The following is a 27,007-nucleotide window of genomic DNA, read 5'->3' as shown; positions in this document are numbered from 1 at the left end:
AGATTCTTTGCTGTCTGAGCCACCAGAGAGGCCCTTGAGAGGGATATATATCAGACTTTTGATCTTTTTGCAGTTTGTGTCTATCTGGCCTAAGCCACAGGCTTTGTTTCTTCTATATAGGGTTCATTGTTGCTGTTTTAATATGAATTAGTTTCTAACATTTAAAAATAGGGGAATTTTAATTTAAAAAGCTAGATTTCTGGCTCCTCTTTTTAAAAAAAGAAAATCTAACAATACTGGACCCAAATTCCTACATGGCAGCAGTTGATTAGAGCTCAATAGTAAATTCTCCCTTTAGACAGTGTTTGTGCTTTTCAGCTCACCATAGCCCTCACCGGCCTGCTGCATTCAAAATCTGGCCTTGTAAGCATCATGTTTGAGATCCTACTGTGTCCCAAGGCTTTGCTTCTAGCATTTGGCTTGGGGAAGAAGCTGGATTAATGTTCAGTCAGTAGTTTTATTTCAGGGGCACAGTGCTGTTGCTTAGGGAAAGTAGCCACCCAGTAAAAGTGTTTATAGGCAAGAGTGCACAGCTTAGGTCTGTTTGTGGATTTGGTCATCTTTTTGCCGTAAACACTGTTGGCATAGCAAACATCCCATCACAAATGTTCCCTCTGAAATAGTAACATGTCCTTCTATCTTATGCGTTGCCACCCAGTGAAGGAATCCCTCCCACTCCCAAGGGATGTTCATCCAGCTTCTGCTTGACCACTTCCAGCGGCCAGGGAGCTTATTACCTCCTCACATGGCAGCCAGTTCCATTCTTGGACAGATACATTATTTTAAAATTCTTCCTTATGTTGAGGCAGCTGCTGTCTCCTTAGGACTGAAAGCCACAAAATACTGGAGCCGGGAAGGGAAACTGACTTTTTCAGGCACATGAAGTACCACTCATCTGTCCGGTATCCAGGGCAAACATTGATAATCAATCACAGCACTCTCTCACTGAGCCAGAAAGTAGAATGCTGCCTTAGATTTCTTTAAAATTAAATTTATCTTTAAAAATTACAAAAGTAATTTGTGTTCATGTGGAACTAGTAAAATAGCACAAAGTTATATGAAAAGAGTATAACTAATTCCTCCTTCTCCCCAAGGTAACCAATGTGAATGGCACAGGGTGTATCATTCTACACATTTCTCTATATACATAGGTGCATAGGCATTCATATATGTAAGGGGTTTATATACGGCTTTTTTTTTTTTTTTTTCACTTTACAAAAATGACTGAACACAGTACTGTGTACTTACGGACTAACCGTAACACTCTACGTTGTAAAGATCAAACACTACACATAGCTAGAAGCACATAGTTTGTATTCGGCTGTCAGAACCAAGCACATTTTTAATTACTACATAATATCACCTTGTATGAGGTATTCTCCAATTCATTAATCATTCCCCACTGATGGATATTCCTATTGCTTCATTTCTTTAGGATCCTTCTCACCACAGTGTTCCAGGCAGCCACTACCAATTGATTGGAGTTAGCCTGTAAGGTAAAACCCACTTGTCATGTCTGACCAGTCTAGCTCCTTATCTCACACATCCTAGACAAGAGAAACAGACTAGCTTAAAGTGACACAGTGGCTGGGGCAAGACTAGAACTGAATTTTCTTGACTTTCAACATTTCTCATGTCTCAGGTTGCCTCTCACTTAGAGCCATCTATCCTGATTCTCCTCTGGAGTAAATAAACAACTCTAATTCTTCTGTGTGCTACCCCTTCAGGTATTTCAAGTCAGTTATGCCATTCCTCCTGAGTCTTCTCTTCGGGGGAAATTTCCCCAGTGCCTTCAAATTTTTCTCTTAGGGCAAGGTTTCCAAATCACTTTACCATTCTTTTGATCATTCCTTCTGTCATCTTTGCCCCAAGGGCTGTAGAAGTCCCAAGTGTGGCTTCCATGCTCACCTTCATTCATCCATTCATTCAATAAATACGTATTGAACACCCTCTAAGTGTTAGTCACTGTTCTGGGCCCTGGGCAACTGTGTAGCTTGCAATTGTTGGGAAGAGAGAAACAACAAACAAATAAGATACTGAGGGTGCCATACTATATAGAATAAATTCAGTAGAGTGACAGAAATTTCTTAGGTTTAGATGATCAGGGAAGATCTCTCTGAGGAAGTGACACTGAGCTGAGACCTGAGTGACAAATAAAAGCAAGCCATAGATAGGTTGGGGGAAGCTGTGCTTAAGTCCAAGTGAACAAGAACTCGGTACACAGTGAGGTTAGAACAGCCACCAGAGTCTTACAGGGAGCCCTCTAGGCATTTTATTTAAATGCAGTAAAAAGTCATTGGAGGACTTTAAGCCAGGGAGGCAATATTTGATTTGTCATTGGGTTATTTGTTTTTTGTTTTTATGTATTTATTTTTCTTTTTGGCTGTGCTGGATCTACATTGCTGCTCAGGCTTTTGTCTAGTTGCAGGGAGCAAGGACTACTCTCTAGTTGCGATGCTTGGGCTTCTCATTGCAATGGCTTCTCGTTGCAGAGCACAGGCTTTAGGGCCCGCGGGCTTCAGTAGTTTTGGCACGTAGGCTCAGTAGTTGCAGCTCATGGGCTCTAGAGCACAGACTCAGTAGTTATGGCACCCAGGCTTTGTTGCTCTGTGGTGTATGGGATTTTCCTGGACCAGGGATCAAACCCGTGTCACCTGCATTGACAGGCAGATTCTTTACCACTGAGCCACTGGGGAAGCTCCTGATAGGTCGTTTAGAAAGATTTCTGGGAGGGTTGTTTAATTGGGAATAAGGTTTCATTTCCCCCCACATTTTCTCTTGTTTCTTGTATCCAAAGGGATCGACAGCCAGGCCAGTTTGCTCTGTTCAGGTGGCCCATGAGGGTCTGTGTGGTGAGGCTCCGCCATTGTCAGGTGTGCCTCACAGCTCCTCAGCAGGAGCTTGGACATCCAGGGAGATGGCAGTAGCTCCCTGAGACCTAGCCCAGCAGGTTCAATGAGTCTTTGTATGAAGTTCTCAGTCCTCTTGGCAGCCAGAGGGAGATGAAGCCAAATGTGGTTTGGGGATGGAGCCAAGGGCACTGGTTTCAGGAGAGACAGGGGAAATGTGAGTGGAGACCTGGATCAGGAGCCACTTAAAGAAAGGCTTCAGAGTAGTGTCCAGAAACCAGTCAACTGAAGAATAAATCTGTTGTCTGCCCAGTTGACACAGCTTCTGTGTGGTTCCTGCCTAAGGAATTTGGATACTTTCTTGCTTTGGAGTTTTTAACATTTGATGTATCCCCTTCTCAGGTTAGTATCCTCTTGGCTTTTAGGAAAATGGATGACAAGCTGGCATCTCTGAGAGCCAAGGGGGCATCCCAATCCAGAGGACTTGAGTCAGGAGCATCCTTAAGGGAATGAGGAAGAAGGCTGGGAGAGATTCACCTCAGAGCAAGGGTAGATGGGATCTTAGAGATCAGAGTGGGAGAGCTGGGTTGGAGGGGATGAGATCCTTCCCGCCCCACCAGCATGTTAGAGATCTTTGAAAAGACCTCCTACCATTAGGCACCCAGTTGCTGATCATATAGCTATCCATGTACCTGAGATCTCCACTGGGGTCACCACTCACCCATATCCCAGCTTTGTGGGTCTTAGTTTGAAATAATACACAGACTCCTTAGGTTCCTTTTAGCAGGCAAGCAGTGACTCTGCCCAGCCCCCTAGAGGAGGTGACCAGAGATTAGCAAGGTCAGGACATGTGCTCAGCATCACATGTCTGCTTAGTCATGTCACCTGGGGCCAGGTCTCCATTAATTCACATCTTTTGCCGTAGTGTGCATTGTCTCCTGTTTGCATCTAGAAAATCTTACCAACTTACTCTGCTTTAAATCCACTTCCTTTGGCCCTGTGACAGCCAGATGTGAGGGGCAGCATCTTCTCCTTTGTCTGAGTCTCTGAGTCCCAATCAAGCCTTTTCTCTGGCTCTGAAGATTGGAGGGAAAGTTGGCTTAGTATCTGGTGTTGGCTTTGTCTTTCTCCCAGGAGCTCAGCAGAGTTGAGCTAAAGGGGAAGACATGAGGCCTCCTTAACCCCTGAACTCACCAGACCAGTTCTACCCTCTTCTTTCTGACCCCCTTGCTTCCTTTTCCAGGAGCCTGGAGAGGCGTGGCTGGACCAAGACCTCCCCCGATGTGAGCAGGTGTCCTCTTCCCCTCATCACCCATTGCCACTACGCCAGGGTACGTCCTCAAGCCCTGGCCCTCAGGGGAGAGGAAACAGGAGCCCAGAGCCGAGACCATGTGACGGCGCTGGCCCTCGCCACCGCCGTCCCCCCACCCTGGCCCCAGGCCTGGCACCATGATGTTCCGAGACCAGGTGGGCATCCTCGCTGGCTGGTTCAAGGGCTGGAATGAGTGTGAACAGACAGTGGCCCTGCTATCACTTCTGAAGCGAGTCACGCGCACCCAGGCTCGCTTCCTGCAGCTCTGCCTGGAGCACTCACTGGCAGACTGCAATGACATTCACCTGCTGGAGTCGGAGGCCAACAGTGCTGGTGAGTCTCCACCCCCAGAGATGGGAGCAAAGTGGGAGGGAGACCTGGGATGGGAACAGATGTCAGGTGACTGAGGAGGCCTACCCAGCAATGGTGCTAAGAAATGTGGGTTCTAGGCTTGTTGGTAGGTGAAGAGTCCCTGACCTCTGAAGTCATCATCATGTCTCTTCTGGGGCTTTCTGCCAGAAATCCTCAGACGTGGAATGGGACACTCCTGGGGGGGTGGGGGTGCAGTGGAGACTAGAAACTACCCACAGCAGAGGAAGGATCACTTAGGGCAGCTGACAAGAACAGACTGAAGCCATTACCGATGAAAGGGGGATGGAAGGTGAGCATTCATTCATTTCTCAAGCTCCAGGACATCAGAGCTAGGAGGGAATTTTAGAACTCTTCCAAAAGTTACAAGTCGTATTATTCTTTACCCCCTCAAAGGTAGGTTGCACCTAAGGCATAAACAGTTTCAAGAGAGTTTTGAATTTACATGTAGTCCATGTCAGTTTCCTGAACACTCAGTAAAGAAGTACTCTTTGTCTCATGAGGGTGACACTGGTGTGGGTGAGCAAGACTTCTCTAGAACCTCTCCCTCAGACCCCAAGTGTAGATAGAAGTCAGTCCAGAGAACCATCTCACAGGGCACTGCTGAAGCCATTCAGGCCTTCTGGGGCTTCCCAAGGCTGGATGGAGAGGTGTTGACCTTGGTGACAGGTGGGAGAGATGGAAGCCAAAGTGAAGTGAAAGTCCCTCAATCATGTCCGACTCTTTGCGACCCCATGGACTATACAGTCCATAGAATTCTCCAGGCCAGAATACTGGAGTGGGTTGCCTTTCCCTTCTCCAGGGTATCTTCCCAACCCAGGGATTGAACCCAGGTCTCCCTCATTGCAGGCGGATTCTTTACCAGCTGAGCCACAAGGGAAGGCCATGGAAACCAAAGAGAAGGGAGTATATGCACCTGAAAGCTAGCTGGATGGGGCTGGTACCCAGGGACCCATGTAGAGTGTGCCCTAATGTTTCCACCTTCTTCCTCATGATAGCAGTTCACACTGAGTCCCTACAACAAGCCAAGTACTAACTTTACTTATATAGTAACTTTGAAAAGTGTTCTTCGTGACTCTAAAATCAGACTATCTAGGTTTAAATCCCAGTTCTGTCACTTGCTATATAATCAAGTAACTTCACCTTTCTAAGCCCTGGTTTCCTCACCTTTAAAATCAAGATAACTGTGCTTACCTTATAGGTTAGTTGTGGGCCCTGAGAACAATGTCTGGCATGCAGTAAACACTCAATAATGTTAATTGTTGTTTTTATTGTCAGTAATTTGTTTTGCCCATATAACAACCCCTTGAGATAGGTAATGTTGCTCTCCCCTTTTTATAGGTGAGAAAAATCATCATGGGATGCTAGGATTGGGAATTGGGGACCCCCAGACCTGCTTCCACCTCTTCTGAGGCCTGCCCATCTTAGCAGTCACCTTTACTTTGAGTTTTTTTTTGTACAAATCACAGAAGTGCCATGGTTTTAGGGGAAGTCAGTTCCTCAGGCCAGGAGTCACCAGCTTATGTTCCTGTCTCAGACAGTGAGCAGCAGGAACCCAGCTTGGCTGCAGCCGGCTCAGACCTCAGCTGTTTCACAGTTCTCCCATCCTCCCCACCAGGGAGGGTTCTTCTCTGCTCTAGCACCAGGGCAGGGGATCTGTGGTTGTGGTATGGCTGTACCCCCAGCATAGGAGCTCCTTTGAGGCAGACCAATGTCTTAAGTGGCTTGGTCATGCATCCCCACCATACCGTTCTGAGCAGAGAGTTGGATGAGCACTGGGTGCCAATCCTGGCCATCTATCAAAATCACTGGTTGCTTACTGCTGTTTATTTACTAGAGCATTTTTAGTTTTTGCTTTTGTTTTCAAAATTTGCAGTAAAATCAAACCATGTGAAAGATGAAAAGTGAGGTCTCCCAGACTTCCACATTCCCAATTTGTGTATGTTTTATAAGAGAGTCTGTGCACATTAAAGCACATTCTCCACTTGAGTACATTCATGTTCTCCCTCCAACTTTTTCATTATTTTGATGGTTTTAGCACAAAGAACAGAGCATCACACATATTAATTTATTTTTTTTTCCACTGAAAAATGGAACCTTAAGATCATTCCTTATTCACCATGTACACATATACCTCATTGTTGTTAATGGCGGCTTAATAGTAAGAATAGTAAAGTAACAGAGAGCCTGACCTGTGTATCAAGCAGTGCTTTACTTATATTATTCATAATCCTCACAACAGCTCTGTAAGGAAGATCTTATAACTCCCCCATTTACAAATGAGACAGGTCTGCGACTTGCCCTGGATTGTACAACTGGTCAGAGGTGGAGGTGGAATTTGACTCTAAAGGTCTTGCTCTTAAAAGGAGTGCTGTATTGAGTACGCTTTAAACATCTCTAGGATAAATTCCTAGAATTCTGTGGGACTGCTAGTTTGAAGTTATATACATTTAAAATATCTGTTGTTACCACATTGCCCTTGAAAGACATGACATACCTTATACCAAGAACCTGAGACCCATCTCAGACAGTTGGCCTTAAGATGTTGTGGTTAATGCCTGTCCTTGAGAACTGCCTTGCAATGACTTGACTGGTGAATGAAGATATGAATCAAGGTCTTTATCCCCAGCCCCATGTCAGGTGGTAAGAATAAAACAAGTTGGTACCTAGGTGGATGGAGAGTTAGGGAAAACTTAGAGTGAGGGAAGAGAGGACAGGCCATGGTGTGTTCCAGAGTCAGCAGGAAGCCTGCCAGGATTAGAGCAAAAACATGACTGGAGAGAGAGGTGATCACAGAGATCAGTCCTTTGGACCTTGAATGCCTCTTCCTAATAGGCATGGGGGCTCCAAGCCTGTGTTTCCTGTCTCACTCCCAACCTCACTGGTGAAGGAAGGAGCTGCGCACTGGACTTGGAGACCTGCCTTGTAGGAGGAGCTCTGCATTCTCTTGTCCATTATGGCTTTCCCATCCTGTTGTGTTTCCCAAATTTGCATCATCATAAGAACCACCTGATGGGGGAGAATGTGACCTAAAATCAGATTCCTGGGCCCCTGTCCCAGACCCACTGAATCAGAATCCTTAGAGGATAGGCCTGTTAATGGGCACCCTGGTTCTTCTGCTGACTAGGCAGTTTGAGAGATGATTCTGTACTGATGATTCATTTGTCATGGGACATGAGAACAGGAATTAGGACACCCAAGAGTTCTAGATCAAGCTCTGCCACTAACACCTCTTGTGACCTGGGCCAGCCCCATCCCTCTTGGGCCTGAGGATTCTCATCTAGACAAGGAAGGGATTGTTCCATATACTCTCCAAGTACAGCAGTGGTTCCTAGTATTTTATGGAATGGGCACCTCAGAGAACCTGTCCCTCCTTCCCACCAAGATGCACACTTACCCTGCAAACCAAATCTTTGAGTTCAGTTGGTCTACCTTTTCTTGGATAAGGATTACCTATTATAGGGTCTGATGCTCTTTTTCAGTCCCTTTGGGCCAGGAGAGCAGAACAGTGAGGCAGATTCTCTGCCTTTTTCTGGGGGTTTGTACTTCATTTCTCACCTACCCAACCCTGCTACTTCTTTCAGTTCTCCCAGGGAGATCCTGGGTTCAAGTTTGGGTCTGGGTCAGAGCTGCTTACCCTCCCATAGCCTCCTCAGAATGGGCCAGAGAGTACAGAGAGCTGAATTTTGGTAAGTGGGTCCCCATGGTGGCTTCATGTCAGAATCACTTTATGAAAAGAACCTGAGGCCTAGGTCCTATCTCCAGAGATTTTGGTGTTTTTTAAGCTTGCTGTTTGGTGCTTGTGTGCATTCAGTGGAGAACTGCTGGTTTTGCTGACACTGACTCTGGGTGGGCCCATTAAGGTGCTGAGGGTACTGTCACATGACCTACTGGAAGTGGAGAGTTGGGAGGCATGGAAGAGGCACTGGTCTGGGCTGTCCCTTCCTCTCAAGCAGCCAGAAGGGTAGAAGGAAGCCCCTCAGCCCACGCGGCCACTATTGGTTTCATGGGAGCAGAGTCTGAGATAAAACCTGGAAACAGAAAAGCAACACCCCAAGGGTCTCTGGAACCAGGGAAGGAGAAGCCCCAGGTTTCCCCTTGTCATTATCCCTGTTCCTTGTCTCAGTGCTGTCTGCCCTGCCTACTTGCAGCTACAACAGTAATCCTATCACCCGCCTCCCCCCTTCCCATGATGACTTGGAGCCCAAGGGTGGGGCCCGGGAAGCTGAAGTCTCCTCTCCCTGGTCCTCTGGCCTCCTGGGCCACATTTCCTGCGTTTCTTCTCTCCTCCTGTTCTCTGAGTCAGAGTCCCTGTATCCATCAGGTTTAAGCCCTTCCCTCCTTGGCTCATTGAATCTGGGTGGGGAAACTGAGGTCAAGAGGGGGCTGTGGCTGAGTGAGTCACCCAAGCTCAACTCTGATGCCTCCACCCTCCCGTTATAAGCTCTACTAACACAGTTCATCAAACAAAAATGTGAGCCCCTTTGCCCTCCCCTACATTTGTGTGAGATGGGGTGAAGCATTGAAGGGCATGTTGGAGCCAAAACCCAGCCACAGGCTGCCACGATTGTTGCAACAGCCCAGCATGTAAAAATGAGTTTCTTCTTATGGCAGTCTCCCAGATACATTTGGCTCCTGTGATTTGCAGCACCTAGGGTCATGACCTACTTAGCTCTGGTCACCTGGCCAAGGAGAGCACTTTTACACAGTCTCCCTTATCCTCTCTGGAGTCCAGGTTTGCAGCTTGGTGAGCTGCAGTCATTGACGTCATGGCATTCCCCAGTCCCCTCCCCCATCCGCCCACCTCCAGAATTTCATCACTGCTTATTGTGCCTCTAGCTCAGAGGAACCAGAAACGTGTCTGTTTTTGGTAAATAACTGCATGAAATTCCCCACCCTTGTCGGGAATCTTAAGGGGGAGACCCAGATGTGCTCTCCTATGTGAATTGCTTCCTCCAGCCCCAAAATAGCTTGAGCTCTAGATCTTCAACCAGCAGCCAACAACAATAATAGTTGAAGTGCATGGAGCAGTTAACACAGATCAGATGCTTTGCACGATTATCTCATTGAATCTTTAAAACAACCCTGTGTTTTAAGGGCTTTAAATACCCTCATTATACAGAAGAGGAAACCAAGGCTCAGAGAGGTTACAGGACTGGCCCACAGTTATATTGACTTGTGTCTTAGAGGCAAAGCTAGATTTTGAATCCAGGCAATTTTGCCTCTTGAACTTATACTCTTTACACCATATAATCTGCTAGGACATGAGACAGAGTGACCTGAGGACAGAGTGATCCTAGACAGGGTATATTATACACACACAGACAATACTGCCTTCCAGGGAACCATCTGGGTTCAGCTGTATAGGTATTCATTGGGGCTCTGCTGTGCCTCTCAGCTCTGGGCCAGACTCTTCTGATCTGGGCAGCAACCTAGAAGTTTCATCCCCACCCATCATCTGCAGCCCCCGCTGGGCTCACCCCAAGGGCCCTGAGGCTGCCCAGATTCCTTGGACCAGCTCCAGTGTTCACTGACGCTTTCCAGTCTTGAGAGGCCCACCCTTTTCAGCACATTGCCGCACAGATACATGAACACACATTTCCCTAGGGTCAGCCTCCATTCATCTAAAACCACTTTCCCCTTTGACTGCAGTAGAACAAGGTCCTTCATTGAGCCCAACCCTTGGGGCTCTTCTCTCATGTCCCCTGGCAGTACCAGAGGAGAAACTGTGTCCCTTAGCCCTGGAGTCCTGGCAGTACTCTGGGGTGGGGGAGGGACTGGACAAGGCTTTTCTCTGTCCCAGATGCCTCCACCTACCCTGTAAGGCCTAAACAACAGCAACTGAGAGCATCAGGGTAGGGCTAAAGGGGTAGGCCAACTGTGCTGGAGGAGAAGGGAGAAATTCACCTATCACTGAGTCACATGTACTGAGTGTTTACTATGGGCACACTCTGTCAGGTGCTTTATGTGGATTGTCTTCCCTAAATTCTCTTAGCAGCCCTGTGACCCCTCTTTTACAGAGGAGGAAGCACGTTGTCCCAGCACCTGTACCACAGCTGGGGTGCAAGCCCTTGACTTTCTGTCCCTCATCTTCAATCACTGTATTTCTTCTTCCTTCTTATCAGGAACTGAAAACTTAGGGACTTAGTCAAGGAGATAGAGTGCCAGGGAGTTCCTTTCCCTGTGATCCAATGCCATATGGAGGTGGGAGAACTCAAACAGTGAAGGCTCCCTGAAGTCAGGAAGACTTGTCCCACCTTGAAAAGATCTTTTGATATGGAGATGACCTAAGAGAATGCTTCATGGTCATGGGGAGCTAGTTCAGGAGATTAAAGATGGAGGGGATGAGGTTTCTTGGCCTTGTGTGCCAGGTCCTGAAAGGGATCTGGAAAGCCACGAACAAGGGGAAGAAGAAGAAAGTGGCATTGGAGAGATATAGTAGAGGGTGTGGGATTATGCATTAGTACTGTTATTGTGTAGTTAGTTCTGTTTTGGCCAGTACTGTGGATAAGCATGAACTGATGACTGAATAAATGGATGAACCCTTGAGCACTTTAACAGCTTAGGGTAGAGAGGCCAGGCAAGAAAAGGTGCACTGATATGGCCAAGAGTTTGGACTTGTATGTGTTTTGTTTTCTTAGAGCTACAAATATGAATTCCCAAGCCACAGATTTCCAGACACATCATTAAGAAAAAGAAATGTGTATAAAAAAGGTATTTCTCAGGTTTTTATGCCATGTTCCCAATGGCTAGGTGTCCAGCCTGTAGTGTGGGCAGAGGTGACCAGAAGTGCTCAGAGTATTAAGCCTTAAGGATACTGAGTTGAGACACCATTGGAGGCAGAAGGATCCAGATCAGGGCTCACTTGAAATCCAGATGCCTGAAATTCTGAGGCTCTCCTGTATATGCCCATTTCTAGCCTCTCTGTTTCCTGATCTGGGAGTTAGCTTATGCTTTGAGAATCTCTGTGGGTATTCAAAAAGAAGCCCGTGTAAGGTATAACCACCATGGTGTTAGGAATGACAGTTGATGTTTACTGAGGACTTACTTCACGTCCTGCTTTGTGCTGTGGTCTAGATTCATAGCAACCATGCCAGGTAGGAATGATCCTAAGTCTCTCTTTAAGATAGAGAAAGTAGAGCTCTCTGCAGTGATCACGTTTCTATCGTAAGTAGGAGAGGAGGGACATGGGCCACATCACTACCTGTTCTTTTTCATCACCCACCCCTCTGGGGTCCTAGCTCCATTCAGTTCCTTTGTGCCTTTCTGAGACCTTACCATTAGCCCAGTAACTCACCTCTCAGAACTCCCTTGTTTATTGTTGGAAGATTGTCACTGTGGATGCAAGTATGAGCTCAGTTGCCCAAGAGTGAGAACACAGTTGATCCTGATCATTGTCTTTTTTTCTCAAGTGTTGGTATTCTTTGTCCTTTTCCCTTTCCCCGTCAGCATTACCTGCCATCCTCCACTCCATTGAACTAGTCATGGAAGTGGTAACAAGGTTTTCAAGGAGGGATAGTCAGTCCTGTAACAGTTCCTTCCCAAGGCCACCTTTGTGGGGCTAGCTTGGGGCCTTATTCTCTGGGAGCTCACTTCTGAGTAGAACAAGGAAGCCTCACTCATCTTCACAGGACGGATGGGCCCTCAGACTATGGGTTGGGATAGAAAGGAGACATCACCAGATCCCCAAGGTGTGGAGTAGCCAGGAAAGACGTCCTGAAGAAGGACAGGTTTAGGCAATCCATAAAAGACTTATAATTTGGATAGGAGGAAGGAAGACTGTTACAGACTAAAACCTTGATTGTCAGCCTGAGTGTGGAAGTTTGGATGAATATGGCATTTAGAGAGCCCCAGGGAAGATGGGGTATCCTAAACTAAGTCTTTATCTGGAAGAATGCCCTAGAAATGAAGGTGATGTTGGGTTAGGAGCTCTTGAACTTGAGTCTGTTGGTGCTGGTTGCCATTATAAGCTTCAGGTCAGGAACATGATATCCTGGTGTGCTTTAGGAAGATAAATCCATCTGGTATATGGAATGAACTGGAAAGGTAGAATCTAGAGGCTGATTGCAGTTTTAAAAGCAGCCATCAGCATTTATTAGATATGTTCTATATGCCAGGCCACATTCCATTTTTTATTAACTGATTGAATCTCAGAGTAACATTGTGAATTGGGTACTAAATTTTTCAGGTGAGGAAATCAGTGCTCTGTGAAGTTTAAGTGACTTTTCTAAGGTCAAGCTAGTAAGTTGGGAGAGTCCAGACCGTCTGATTCTAAAGCCCAAGCTTTTTTTTTTTTTTGGCTGCACTACACACCATGTGCTTGCCTGGAAAATACCAGGGACCAGGGAGCCTGGTGGGCTGCTGTCTATGGGGTCACACAGAGTCAGACACGACTGAAGTGACTTAGCAGCAGCAGCACACAGCATGTGAGATTTTAGTTCCCCAACCAGGGGCTGAACCCTGCCCTCTGCACTGGACTGCCAGGGAAGTCCTGAGCCCAAGCTTTTAACCAATATATTCTGTTGTCCTCCAAGTCAGGATGAAGGCTGTTTTGATAGGGGAAAGAGAGTAGAGACCATGAAGGTAAGGAGTAGGGATAAAGCAAGAAGAGCCGGCCTGGGGACAGCAGGAGGGACTCAGGTTCCAGAGTGGCACGTTTGGCTGATAGGAGCCATAGCAGGTTTCTGAGAGTAGGAGTGATGAAACCGGAAAAAAAAATTACCATGGAAGCAGGCAGAGTATGTTAGATATCACCTATATGAGGGACAAGATTGGAGTCATGAAAGGAGAAGGGAAGTGAAATTGGAGCTGAGGGAATGGCCTGTAGACACCTTTCCTGGTTTTATGGGGGGGTCCCCCACCCTGGTTCCCCTGACATTCCCTCTTGTCCCCTCTGCAGCCATCGTCAGCCAGTGGCAGCAGGAGTCCAAAGAGAAGGTGGTATCCCTCCTGCTGTCCCACCTACCCCTGCTTCAGCCAGGCAACACGGAGGCCAAGTCGGAGTACATGAGGCTGCTGCAGAAAGTGCTGGCCTACTCGATCGAGAGCAATGCCTTCATCGAGGAGAGCCGCCAGCTGCTTTCCTATGCCCTCATCCACCCAGCCACCACACTGGAGGACCGCAATGCACTGGCCCTCTGGCTCAGCCACTTGGAAGACCGGCTAGCTAGCGGCTTTCGCACCCGACCTGAGCCCACCTACCACTCTCGCCAGGGCTCAGATGAGTGGGGTGGCCCTGCAGAGCTGGGCCCTGGGGATGCAGGGCCAGCCTGGCAGGACAAGCCACCCCGGGAAAATGGACATGTGCCCTTCCACCCACCCAGCTCAGTGCCGCCAGCTATCAACAGTATTGGGAGCAACGCAAATGCAGGTGAGGAGGTGGGAGTTCCTGGGAGGCCATGCCTACTTGAAAAGGGTCAGACTGGGCTCTCTCTTCCCTCACTCTGTCCCTGGGCAAGTCACATAACCAATCTCTCTGGGCCTCAGCTTTATGAGGCAGTGTAGAGGCTGTGAACTGGCATTCCCAGAGCCATTTCTGACATGCCAACATGCTTTATTGAGCCCAAACTCAATAAAACTTTGGTTTTATTTTGTTACATTTTAAAATAAATCAGCAATGTAAGGAATTTTCCCCTAAAAATCCAGATTTCAGCTTTTCTTAAAAAATCAAACGATCTGGCAAATCAAGGCCTGTGGTCTGCTGGCAGTCATAAGATGAAGTTAAATATTGGTTACCACCTTTAGACCCTACACGTGTCCCAATAGGCCCCTGCTGCAACCATCCGACTTTGGGCACGTGTGATAACTGCCTGACCTCTGAAAGCATTGAGTTAGTAACCATAATTTGAAGTTCTTTCTAGCTCAGACATTCTGGATTTTTGTATCTGGCTCCAGCTTACCAGACTCATTTCTGAGGAGTTTATGTTTGTAAGCCTGTTCATATACGATGTAACTCATACTGCAAGGCTTTAGTAATAGTAGGCAACATTGTTTAGCATTGACTGTGCTAGGTCCTCTATTTTTAAAAGCATTTTGCAGGCATGGTCTCCTTTAATCTTCATCACAACAGTATCATTAGCCCCATTCTGCAGATGAAGGCACTGAGACGCAAAGAGATGAAGTCTTGTATTCAAGGCCACAAAGCAAGTAGTGAAACTGGCCAAGGTTTAGACCAGGCAGCCTGATAACAGTGCTTGCCTCTGACACTATGCTATCCTCCAACTAAGCGGTCTCAAAATGACTCTCCTAGTTAGTACCTCCAGAGGCTGGGGTGAGCAGGAGGGGCTGGTATTCTAGTCAGGTTTTTGTTTTTTGTTTTTTTAATTTTTATTAGAGTATAGTTGCTTTCCGGTTTTTAAAATGTTAGTTGAAATGAACAGGATAAAAGAGATTGACATTTCCAAGGATTGATGAGGTGATGGTCACGTGACCTGACTCAAGGCAAGCAGTTGCCAAGATTTAACCTCAAGATGCCGGCTGCCTTTTGCAAGCCCTGGTTAAAGCAGGCCAGCTGAGGGTGACAATGAAAATGTTACCTGTGCCAGGGGCAGGGTGAACCTTGGGTCTTTGGTACCGAGTTGTATGGCACCTGGTACACATCAGTTACCCCTGAGCCTCTTTCTTCCCCAGTTGAATATGGATATCCTGGTCACCTGCTTCCCTCCCAAGAGTTGGCAAGAATCAGGGAAGATAGAGGGATAGAGGGGCATTTCCAGGAGCTCTAGCAACAACCCAAGGTGTCTTGGACTTTTTTTTCCAGTCTCAGAGCATGACAATTTCTGTGTCCAAGTTGGGAGGGTATATTAATAATGATAATTCTAGCTAAAATATATTCAACATTTAGTCTTTGCCAGGAGCTGTTCTGAGAACTTTATACTAAAAAATTCATTGGCTGAGTCACAGAAAAGTCACTTGCCCAAGGTGGTGTAGCCAGAGTTTAAATCCAAGCAGTCTGGCTCCACAGCTCATATTCTTTATTACTGTGCTACACTGCCCCCACCTAAAAGTGACCCTCCCGAAGATGCTCATCAAGAGGAGGGGTCATCCATGCAGGGTGCCCGTACTTGCAGCAACTTTAAAAGACCAGGCTGGAACAATGTTGGATATGGGATTTGAACCAGAAGAGAAATTGGACATTCCAAGTAGAGGGCATAGCATGGATTGAAGGTACAGGGATGTCAAATTGGAGGGAATGGTATGTAGACGGGTCTGGCAAGGATGGAGAGGTGCAGGGATTTAAATGAGTAATAGCCGTAGCAAATACTCATGTTTACCATGGGCCTGCCCCTGAACCAAAAACTTCACATGCAAGTGGAAACAGAGGAGGAAATGAAGTGACTCGTGAAGTTAATAGGTGGCTGAGCCAGAATTTGAACTCAGGTCTGTCTTGACTCTCAGATCTTAGTATGTTAGGGTCACATTTGGGGGCAAGGGCAGAGGGGCTTGAAGGATAAGATGAAGCTTTTCAATTTAAGGCAATTGCAGGAAACAGGAAGTCATTAAAATATTTTTGAGTGGGGAGCAAGGATTGGCCTGTAAGGGCAGGCAGGGTGGGTTTGGGGTTCTGCCAAGGACAGACCAGGGTTTCTTGGAGAGTGCGAGGCCCTGGATATCTGGCCAGCATTCCTGTTTTTATAGTTCTCATGCTGTGGCCAGCCTCCACCCTAGTGCGGGGCCAAGCAGGGCTTCTCAGGAACTGCACAATCGTTCCAATCAGGATAATTTCCTGTCCTCTCAGCCTCGCCTGCCCCCTTCTTGGCTGAGAGGAGAGAAACGAGGAAGCCAGGGGCACTAGGACAAGCCAAAAAAAAAAAAAAAGGCCTGTGTTAAGGGTTCTCCAGCCCCCCGTGCCCAGAGGGTGACATCTGTTACAAGTCCAGAGGCTTTGCAGGAGCCCCATGCGGAGGATCCCAGAGGTCATAGATAGTGGGTGGAGGGTAGCCTTCATGGATGGGGTCAGTACACTGCCCTCTCCCTCAGGTGACTTCCTGGCTAGGAGCATAGATAACTGTCACAAATGAGGGAAGGTGCTTTGGGGGCCCGTACAGGCTGGGTGTCCTGAATCTGGGTGTCAGTGAGGCACTCACAGGAAACCCAGCCATTCCATCAGAAATGAGGCTAGGGTTCTTCTGTCTCTGCCTCCTAACTCTTTGTGGGAACTGGCGTGAAGGACTTCTGTTCTCTAGGCCTTGATGGTCTCACCTACGCAGCATGAGGCTTTTTGGCTTTGTTTTCTTTTCCTTTTTGACTTGGGGTACTTCTAGATTTCCTGCGTCAAGCTCAGAGGCCCCCTTAGCACTCTTAGGATGATGGGTGCCCTCCTTTTGGAGTCAGTGAATTTTCAGGCATTCCTGTGTCTTGGCCTGTCTTGGGGATGCAGAAATGGTTGGGCAGGCTTGCCACCATCCTACACAAGCCCAGATTCCAGTGGGAGGCAGCCTAGGGAAGGAACAGGAGGGCTGGACTTGAGATAGCAGCACAGGGGCCCAGGGCACACAGAGGAGACAGTCGCAGAAGAGGGGGACACTTGAGCTAGGAATGAAGGCCAAAGTGGCTGGCAGTTAAGGGTGGGTGACTGGTGAGCTAGGGGAATGGAGTAGCATGCGTAAAGGTCTGGAAGCTCGTGGGAACCTGCCTTGTCCTTAGAATGGTTAAAAATCAAATTGGATCCCTTTTCTTATCCCAGGAATGGGATGGATGGAGGATATGAAACATCTGGTGAATGAGGGCCTGGATTCACCTTTGTTTGGGCTCAGAACAAGAAAACATCTTTTGGGAGGCATTGAAGCCCAATAATAGATGTTGAGGAAGCAGTTTATGTACCTCATTCACTTACTTTACACATAATTGTGTAGAACCTCCTCTAGTAGAAAACCCCCCTGTAATTACTGAGTTTAATTAATAATGTTTAAGACAGGATGGGGCCCTGTTCTCACAGGTCTTGAAGTAGGGGGGTACAGTTATAAACAAGTGAACAGATAATTAGATAAGGTCATTTCAAGTTGTGATCGGTGCTGTAAGAAAGACAGGACATAGTAATATGATTGGAGGTTGGTGAGGAGGAGCTACTTCTGACTGAGGGTTCAGGGAAAGCCTCCAAAGGAGTGATGCTTTTTTGAGAGGAGACCTGGAGGAGCCAGCTGCCAAGATCAGGAGAACAAGGAGGAGGAGCAAGCTCAGAAGTCCTGAGGCTGGAACAAGCTCCACTGTTCCAGGAACAAATTGGGGGCAGAGGTGTGGCAAAGGCTAGAAAAGCTTGAACCAGAGGGATGAGCTATGAGAGATGAGACCTCAGAGATGAGCAGGGCCAAGGTCCTGTAAGGCCTTATAGGTATTGGGAGGAGGGTTTGAATTTTATTCTTCTTGTAAAGGGAAGCTACAGGTAGGATTTAATCAGGGACTAAGTGGGTCAGATTTGCATTTAAAGGAAGATCAGTGTGGCTGTTGTGAGTTGAATAGACCATAGCGGGTGAAGATGAAGGCAAGAAATTTTGTGAGGAGGCTGCGGTGGCAATTCCAGCTAAGGACTCCAGTGACTTAGCCCAGGGTGCTAGCAGAGGAAGTGGAGCAGTTCAGAGAAGTGGCTGACAGCTTGCTAATGGGTTGGGTAGGTAGGGGAATGCGGGAACTTACAGTAGCTGGTAGGTAGTTCCCCTCAGACCCCAGGGTCCTTTCCCTTTGTTGGGTTCCGAGGCTGAGCTGCCATCCATGGCACTGACCAGGGGAACATGGTCTCCTGTGGTCAGATTCCCAGTCCTGACCTCTTGTCTCTCTCCCACTCCGGCCAGGTCTCCCCTGCCAAATCCACCCCAGCCCGCTGAAGCGCTCCATGTCGCTCATCCCCACAAGTCCCCAGGCCCCTGGTGAGTGGCCGAGTCCAGAGGAGCTTGGGGCCCGGGCTGTTTTCACCACGCCCGACCACGCACCCCTCTCACCGCAGAGCAGCGTGGCCTCCTCTGGCAGTGAGCAGACGGAGGAGCAGGGCTCCAGCCGGAACACTTTCCAGGAGGACGGCAGTGGCATGAAAGGTACAGGTGGGGAGACTAGCACTAGGACCTCCTCAAGAGGCTTGTGCAGAGCTTAAAAGGACAGAAGAGAGCTTGGAGCTGCCACCCCTCCCCACCCAATTCTTTCTCTTCCCCCCAACCCCGCCCCCCGAGAAGGGGATACAGGTCTGAGGAATGTGGACAGTCCCTGCTCTAAGGGCTCAAGACTGAGCAGAGAGACCCCCACAAGTCCCAGTCTGATTAGGGAAAAGCCCCTGCACTCAGGCAGCCCAGTCTAAGAAAGCTAGGACCTAGAGGTAACTGATGGAACAGAGGTTCCAAAAATACTTTTAAGGACATCAGAGGTTATCCTAGGACACAGTCCAACCCAGCAACTCAGAAGGATAGGGTGTCCTGAGCAGGGAAGGCCACCTGGAAGGGTCTGGCTGGGCATATGGATCCTGGGCTTCTCCCTGCCTCCTTCCAGTGTCCTACAGCTTTTAAGGCTGCCTATGATTGATGCCTGGTCCCTCCCCACAACTGTCACCAGGGCCAGATTCCTCACCTTATGCCCTCCCTTCTTTTCCACAGACGTGCCCTCGTGGCTCAAGAGCCTCCGCTTGCACAAGTATGCAGCCCTCTTCTCACAGATGAGCTATGAGGAGATGATGACGCTGACTGAACAGCACTTGGAGTCGCAGGTGAAGCTGAGGAGACCCTCAGGGCAAGGTTGAGGGCAGTACCATTTTGACGTGACCCTTGCAGTCCAAGCCTCTTCTCCTGGGGCCTTGTTGGGGCACCTTGAGTACCTTAACCTCCCATTTCCAGCTTCCTGTCCCCTTGTGCCCCTTCCACAGAATGTCACCAAAGGTGCCCGCCACAAGATAGCCCTGAGCATCCAGAAGCTGCGCGAGAGGCAGAGCGTCCTCAAATCCCTGGAGAAGGTGAGGACCTGGTATCCCCATCTCCAAGGTCAGGTGACTGCCCAGTGGTGCTAATGCTGAGGGCTCTGGGTCCACCTTGCTGCCGATGTCGCCCCCCACCTCGGGATCTCCCCAGCCCTAGGGACCCAGGCTCTGGGAACCAAGTGCAAGTCAGATCACAGGGCTCACTTGCTTGTGAGTGAGCTGAGAGGCTGAGAGGCTCTCCTCCCTGTCTGTCCTGGTCTGTGTCTCTGGAATCATATCTGTTGACTCAACCCCTTCTCTTCCATTTCACTTTTCCATTTCTAACAACTCTTTCTGATAGAGCAGTGTCTCCCTGTGCACACGATCTCTTTCCAGTTGGTTATTTCTTATCTGCGCCCTATCCTTACATATCTGCCTTGATTTGCATCCCTTTTCCTCTTTCCCTGCCACTTGCCTTCTGGTTTTTGCTCCCTTCAGTGTCTTAGTCCAAATCTGTGGGTTTGAATCTGGTTCCATCCTCAGTGGGACCCTGAGACCCCAGCATTAGCCCACCTTCTCCAGATCTCCATGGCACTCCACCTTGAAGTGGGGAAGAGGGAATATGTATGTACAAATGTGTGTGTATGTGTGTGTGCACACTCCGGCAGCTCCTTTACCTGCCTTCTCTGTGTGGTGGAACCCAGGGTCCCGCCAGCTGTTTGCAGGGGCTGTTTGACCCTATATGCGTAGTCATTCTGCAGAGCTGTAGGGATTGGCATGTGACCCAGGCTGTGTCTTCCCCACTCAGGATGTGCTGGAAGGCGGAAATCTGCGAAACGCTCTGCAGGAGCTGCAGCAGATCATCATCACCCCCATCAAGGCCTACAGTGTCCTCCAGGCCACCGTGGCCGCCACCGCTGCCACCACCTCTACTGCCAAGGATGGGGGCCGGGGGGAGCCACCGCTGCCAGGTGCTGAGCCTCCCCTGGCTCTCCCTGGCACAGACAAGGGCAGTGAGACCAATGACCCTCCAGCTGCAGAGAGCTACCCCCCTCCACCAGCTCCAGCTCCCACTGATGGCAGTGAGCCAGCCCCTGCTCCTGTCGCTGATGGAGACATCCCCAGCCAGTTTACACGGGTGATGGGCAAAGGTGAGACCACCCAGGGCCCAGCAGGAAGTTCTGGGCCAGGGTACCAAGTGAACCCAGGCATCAGGGGTCAAATCCAGTTTAAATTATGGGAGCAGAATTTTTCAAAGCACCCTGGGGACTAGAGCACTAAAGAAAGGGACTAAGACTAAGGATGACAAGGCCCCTTCCCTCTGGCATGTCCAGGCTGATGATGAGAGACAGCCCTTACCCTCAAAGCATCTCCAACCTGAGCAGAAGACGGGACATTATTTCAGTGGAAACTGCATACAGCCAAGAGTAAACAGATAAGGCGAATCCATTGGTTCTTTCAGAGGCGACTGAAGTCCACAGGATGGATATCCTGATGCTCTTAATGAGCTCACCTTTTCCTAAGGCAGCACAGCATAGGCAAGTTTACACCTGGGTCTGAATCCTTTAGCTGTGTGACCTGAGGCAAATAACTCAACGTCTCTGAACCTCAGACTCGTCAGGCTAAAAATCCCTCCATTGATGACACTATCCCAAGACTTGAGAAAAAGTCATTGACTTCATATCTGCCATATGCCAGGGAGTACGGTGGGCCCTGTATATATCCTCATAATAAGCCAGGTGCAATGCTTAGCAGATAGCTAGTACTCATCCGGCATGAGTTTCCTGACCCACCTTCTCATGGGCCAGGGGAGCTGGAACATGGCAGAGGGCATTCTGGGGGCTGACCTCCCGCCTTTTTCCATGTCCCCAAGTGTGCACCCAGCTGCTGGTGTCCCGACCAGACGAGGAGAACATCACCAGTTACCTCCAGCTCATCGAAAAGTGCCTGTCTCATGAGGTGAGGCCTTCCCTAGGGCTCTCAGGAATGGAAAGGCTGCCCCCATCCTCTCAGACCAGCACTCCTTATGTGTCCAACAAGGCCCCGCCTAACTGACTCCTGCCCATCTCTCCAGCCCTCATCCTTCCAGTGTTGGGTTCCGTGGATGCCCTGAGCTCCCATTCTCAGAGCCTTAGTACATAATTCTTCTCTGGAGAGTAAGTCCCTCTCCTGCCTGCTGATCCCTCAGCTCTCAGTAAAACAGGATGCCTTCACCAGCCCCTCATAACATCAGGTTTCTTGTGCCTCTTGTGTTGCTTCCTCACAGCATTTATCATAGTTACAATTTCTTATGTATCGTCTCCCCAGCTAAATTGTAAGCTGTGTGAGCACAGATCACTTCTGTGTCCCATTGTTGCCCAGCACAGGACAGGCAGTTGATAAATACTTGAGCGAATGGATAGAAGGCAGATCTGAAAGAAGCACACACACCTCTTTCACCCCCCCTAATTCTAGGCTTTCACGGAGACACAGAAGAAACGACTGCTGTCCTGGAAACAGCAAGTGCTGAAGCTCCTCCGGACTTTCCCGCGCAAAGCTGCACTAGAGATGCAGAACTACAGGCAGCAGAAGGGGTAGGTGGGCAGCCAGGGCACAGGGACCTTTCTTTCGTAAGCCCTTGTTGTTTGACAGATAGTGCTTAGAGGGGTGATTGCGTCCTGGGCTGGGAGTCCAATTGTCCTCATTCAGTAACTGAGTGGCCTTATATAAGTCACCCAGTGAGGACTTTCCCATTAGAAAATCAGGTGGTGCCTGATTTTCCATTAGAATAGAGTAATATTCCATACTAATATTAGTATATTCCATATACTAATATACTAATATTCCATTAGTATAGCAGAATCAGTACCCATCTCCATAGCTGGCCCCTTGCTTGTCCCTTGTTCTCCTCACCTGTGTGCAGAGGGCTCTGAAGTCGCTTCTCACCCCAAACAAACAATAGAAATATCACACTTGAGAATTGAAGTTAGAACTGCTTTGAGTGGACTTGAGGAAACCTTTGGACTCTCTCATCTCCATCTTAGGAATCCCTTTTGGGCAGAAGGAGACAGAATGACAGTGCAAGGACTTGGACAGGGAATCCCTGCTCATGCAGGTCTATGTTCTGTCCTACCACAGGGGTGGTGGGGAGTAAGAAAAAGAGTTAAACAGATGGGCCCATACACCTAAACTGACACCCTGCCTTCTGCTCTCTCACAGCTGGGCGTTTGGCTCGAACTCACTCCCCATAGCTGGTTCTGTGGGGATGGGGGTGGCCCGGCGGACCCAGCGGCAGTTCCCAATGCCTCCCCGGGCCCTTCCGCCTGGCAGGATGGGCCTTCTGAGCCCTTCGGGCATTGGGGGCATCTCCCCTCGACATGCCCTCACCAGCCCCAGCCTTGGGGGCCAGGGCCGACAGGTGAGCCAGCTGGAAGCAAAGAGCCTGGCACTTCTGGGTTGGGGTGGTGGTGCCTGTGATGTGTGTGTCCATATGTTTGTGTCCAGGTGGGCCCAGCTTAGTGGGGAGGTGACTCCTGCCAACTCTGCCACTCCTGGGTCTGGGCCTTTGCCCTACCCACCCACTGCTTTCTCTCTTCCCATGCCCCATGCAGAACCTGTGGTTCGCCAACCCTGGAGGCAGCAACAGTATGCCCAGCCAGAGCCGCAGCTCTGTGCAGCGCACCCACTCGCTCCCAGTCCACTCGTCACCCCAGGCCATTCTCATGTTCCCTCCAGGTAAGGTGCCCACCCTTAGGACTTTGCCTCAACACTACCCTTAGCTGGCCTTTCTTTTCTCTTCTGGGTCTTATACACACTATCCCTTGCATATATTTGTTCTCTGTCTCTCCCCCTCTCCCCATCTTCTCTCACTCCTTATCCCCACCCACCCCCCATCTTTCTCTCTCTCCCTCCCTGTGTCATAATCTTAGTGCTCATACTGGTGTCTGTCTGCGTCTTTTTCGAGGATTGTTAAATACTCAGTTTGAAAGGAGTGGAGGGGAGGAGACAGAGCGGCCAGGTTTCTGTAGAAGGGAGTCCTGCCTATCAGTCCACTAGTGTCCTCTCAGAGGCCAGGTGACCAAGCAGGGACCTGTAGACTTCGGCTCTTTGAACAGGTTCTACCCTAAGGGCTGTCTTCCCTCTGCTTACAGATCAGCCTAGAGATGGGAGATCAGGAGGGCAAAGCAGGCAAAAGGGAGGTTAGAGATACGCTAGCCTATGGGGTCGCACAGAGTCGGACACAACTGAAGTGACTTAGCAGCGGCAGCAGCCCTGCCTTGCTCAGCAAGTCAAGGGTGACTACCCTGTGCCAGCCCCTGTGCTGCTAGGCACTGAGGCTGTAGAAGCAGAGAAGGCTGGTCTGGAAAGGGCTGCCTCTAGAGAGAGCTTAGATTGCTTGTGACCCCAAACTCTTTATGTCACAAAGGATTCTTTTATGAGATTATGTGACAGGCAGGAGACCCCATTTGTCCTGTTCATCCTAGCACAGGGCTTGGCACATGGTAGGCATCTGTAAACACTATTAAATGACTGAATGGCTGAACTGCAGGAGTGAAAAATGAGACCAGTTCTTTTCACCAGTATGCTATGTGTCAGACAGCTTTCCTGCACTGTTCAGTCAAATCCCCAGCTGCACATGTGAAGGCACTGATATTCCCATCTTATTAGTCATGAATCTGAGTCTCAGAGGGGTCAACTTTTCTTTTTTTTATTATTATTATTAAGGAGAGACAATTAGATGATCCAACATGGCTTGTGGATTTATAGGTGACATCATGAGAGGTGAGGCTGGAAGGTGAAAGAGCAGGGTCTTGTGAACCCGGGTAAAAAGCTCAGAGTTCCTCTAGAAGCAGTGAGGAGCCCAGAAAAGCTTTTAAGCAGTGAGTGGTGTTAGGTCTGCCCAGTACCAAGTGTGTGTATGTCTTACAGGCTTTGTGTCTCTGTTTCTTGCCTCTCCTTTCCTTCTCATCCCCGTCAGCCTCTCCTTCACGCCAGCCTCTGTCTTCGTGACTCTACCCTTCACCCCAGTCCAGTCCTTACTGCTTCTGTTCTCCTCTCTCCCACCCAGACTGCCCGGTCCCTGGGCCTGACCTGGAGATCAATCCCACTCTGGAGTCTCTGTGTCTGAGCATGACAGAACACGCCTTGGGTGGTGAGCATTTCCTCTTTCCCTGACCCAGCTCCCACCTACCCAGCAGCGTCTCCACCTCTGAACTGAGCAACTCAGAGTCATCCTGAGGGGTCCCTAGGGGAGGCCGGACTCCAGGGAGGGCCTGACTGGGATGACAGGCTACCTGAGCACCTTTTCTTGGGCCTCCCGCCAGCTCCTGATCTTCCTCCCTTCCTCCCTTTCTTACCACAGATGGGACAGACAAAACCTCCACCATCTGACGGGACCCACAGCCCAGCGCACCCATAGGCTCCCCGGGCGGCGGGCGGGGGCCAACCCCCAACGGGCTTCTCCGCGACAGCGAGAGGGTGGGCTGGCTCAGCTATACATTCTAATATTTTTCTACTCTCTCACCCTTTTAACTTTTGTTTAACATTGGCACACGCCTTGCTCACTCCCAGGCCCGTCGAGGGATCTCTGCTGAGGCCCAGGGAGGTAGGGGGCAGCCAGGATAAAGGGGGCAGGGACTGGCCAGCCTGTCTGCCCCCTCCTTCCCTCCTTCACCCCCTACCTGGCCCTGTTCCACCCCTGCCTCCTCTAGACTGCTGGCCACCTGCCCCTCCCAAGGAAAAAGTCTCCCCCAGACTCACTGACCCACTCTCTTGTGGGGCCTGCTCAGAAGCATCTGACATTTGGGGAGAGATGAGTGGGGTAGATAATCTGCTCTCCTGAATGTTGAGAGGAGCTGAGGAGATAAAGGCGGGTGAGGAGAGGAGCGTGTCTGTCTGCCTGTCTCTCTCTCCCTCTCTCCCTCACCTCCTTACACCTTCTTCTTCCCCATTCCCATCATTCCCCAAGGACAGGAGCTACCCTCCTCTCACTCACTTCCTTTTGCCCTGTTTATCAGAGATTCTCTGCAATTAATTTCTTAGGTCTATTTAAGATACATATTTATATAGTTCTTAACGGTTTTTCTCTCTGATCATTCCCTCTCATTTTTAGAATCCTCAGGCCTCTCTCTGAGCCAAGAAAGTGGCAGGGGGAGCCTGAATTTTACAAGGGGAGAGGGCAGAGCCCCCTCCTCCACACCCCCTAGCCCTTCCCCACCCCACCCCTAGCCCTGGCTCCGCAGATGCAGAGGTCGAAGGCTGGGAGCCAGGGCAGCCAGTGAGGTCAGGAAGTCTGTTGCCTTAACGTCTCCCACCCCCACCAACACAAATTCTTCTCCACTCCCAAGTCTAGCTGCTGAAAGACTTGGGGGTAAAGAATAAGGGAAAGGGGATGGTTTTTGGTTTCCTTCCCCACCCCTATCCCCTTTTCTTTTACCCTTCCCCCACCCCACCCCCTCATTGTCATGACCTCACTTAAGTGGAACACTATATATCATAACCCAGAGGTTCGTCCCAGCCCCAGAATCATACCAATCTCTGTTCCTACTGAGGGGGTGTGCTGGGGCCCAGTTGGAGGGAGGGGATTTGGGGGTTCAGGCTATGGGGAAGCCAGGGTCCCCTCTTCCAACCCCATCCCCTCAACCCGCCCCCCCCCCTCACTGGGACATTCTCAAGCTTTTCACACCGAAAAGGAAAAAATGTTATTTTTAGATACATTTTATGAATAACTTTTGTTATGAATATGGCTGGTAACCATTGTGTATGTTATTAAAGATACAAAATGTTGGGAAAAAACAAAAAACCAAAAAAAAAAATTTTAAACCACCACCCTCCCTGCACTCACCCATTCCCCAGACCTTCTTGCCTCTGCCCTCCTGGTCTGGACCTCCCTCAACTCTGACCCAGGGTGGGGGAGGAAGCCAGGGGGTGGGGTGGCCCTGGGGACCTGCTCTGGGTCCCTCCCTCCTCTCCCAGTGCCGGGCTGGGTGGGGTGTCAGGTTTATTTATGTACCTCTTGCACACTCATCAACCTATGCAAGTCCCCCATCCCGGCCCCTCCATGTTTCTGTGCCTTTGCTCATTCCCCTCCAACTCCCAGGGCTTCTCCAATCCTCCTCCTAGCCCGGGGAAGTGGGATGGACAGGGGCCACCTCGTTTTTTGGAATCAGCAGGGTGTCCCTCTTAAGAGACCCTCACCTCCTCCCAGCCAGTCCTGTCTTGTTCACTACCCATCAGGGTGAGCTGGGTCTGCCTGGCACTGGGAGGTGGTGAGGGACACCCCCCACATAATGGGAGGCAAGAGCTGCCCCCTTCCCCCCACCTGTCAGCAGAGTGTGCAGGACGCAGGCGGCCCCACTCTGATGGGCAGGATCCTGACCCACTCCTGCCCCTCCCCAGCCCCCGCCCCTCCACCATGATTTCACCCTCCCTTCTATTCCCAGCCCCACTGGCAGAATCAGCTTTGAGTAACTGTACAGTTTTTCTCGCTGTTGGAGAAGACTTATTTGATGGAGTTTCACTTGTTTAATGGTCTGGGCTTATTTTGGAAAAAAAAAAAAGAACAAACAAACGAAAAGGATTCTGATCTTTGTTATGCTACATTTCCTGAAAAACCTAATGACCCTG

At 49.4% G+C, this 27,007-nt stretch overlaps 1 protein-coding gene across 2 annotated transcripts in view; it reads left to right on the top strand.

Annotated features, from left to right (window-relative positions):
- Positions 1 to 26,999, top strand: part of SAMD4B (sterile alpha motif domain containing 4B) — a 36,239-nt gene extending 9,240 nt beyond the window's left edge. The window contains exons 2-14 of one of the 2 annotated variants that reach the window (XM_027515852.1): positions 1,436 to 1,496; positions 4,093 to 4,494; positions 13,430 to 13,900; positions 18,318 to 18,557; positions 19,107 to 19,216; positions 19,373 to 19,459; positions 20,211 to 20,553; positions 21,276 to 21,361; positions 21,857 to 21,975; positions 22,601 to 22,799; positions 22,993 to 23,116; positions 24,450 to 24,533; positions 24,744 to 26,999. In XM_027515852.1, the coding sequence (XP_027371653.1) occupies positions 4,299 to 4,494; positions 13,430 to 13,900; positions 18,318 to 18,557; positions 19,107 to 19,216; positions 19,373 to 19,459; positions 20,211 to 20,553; positions 21,276 to 21,361; positions 21,857 to 21,975; positions 22,601 to 22,799; positions 22,993 to 23,116; positions 24,450 to 24,533; positions 24,744 to 24,772 (2,088 nt within the window). In that variant the 5' untranslated portion in view covers positions 1,436 to 1,496; positions 4,093 to 4,298 and the 3' untranslated portion in view covers positions 24,773 to 26,999. The remainder of the gene's footprint in view (positions 1 to 1,435; positions 1,497 to 4,092; positions 4,495 to 13,429; positions 13,901 to 18,317; positions 18,558 to 19,106; positions 19,217 to 19,372; positions 19,460 to 20,210; positions 20,554 to 21,275; positions 21,362 to 21,856; positions 21,976 to 22,600; positions 22,800 to 22,992; positions 23,117 to 24,449; positions 24,534 to 24,743) is intronic. The other variant, XM_027515851.1, reaches the window with a different exon arrangement.
- The last annotated feature ends 8 nt before the right edge of the window (positions 27,000 to 27,007 follow it).

Source organism: Bos indicus x Bos taurus, chromosome 18 (genome assembly GCF_003369695.1).
Source record: "Bos indicus x Bos taurus breed Angus x Brahman F1 hybrid chromosome 18, Bos_hybrid_MaternalHap_v2.0, whole genome shotgun sequence".
Taxonomy (NCBI): domain Eukaryota; kingdom Metazoa; phylum Chordata; class Mammalia; order Artiodactyla; family Bovidae; genus Bos; species Bos indicus x Bos taurus.
Note: the sequence above shows the minus strand (reverse complement) of the source record. Positions and strands in the feature narration are given on the sequence as shown.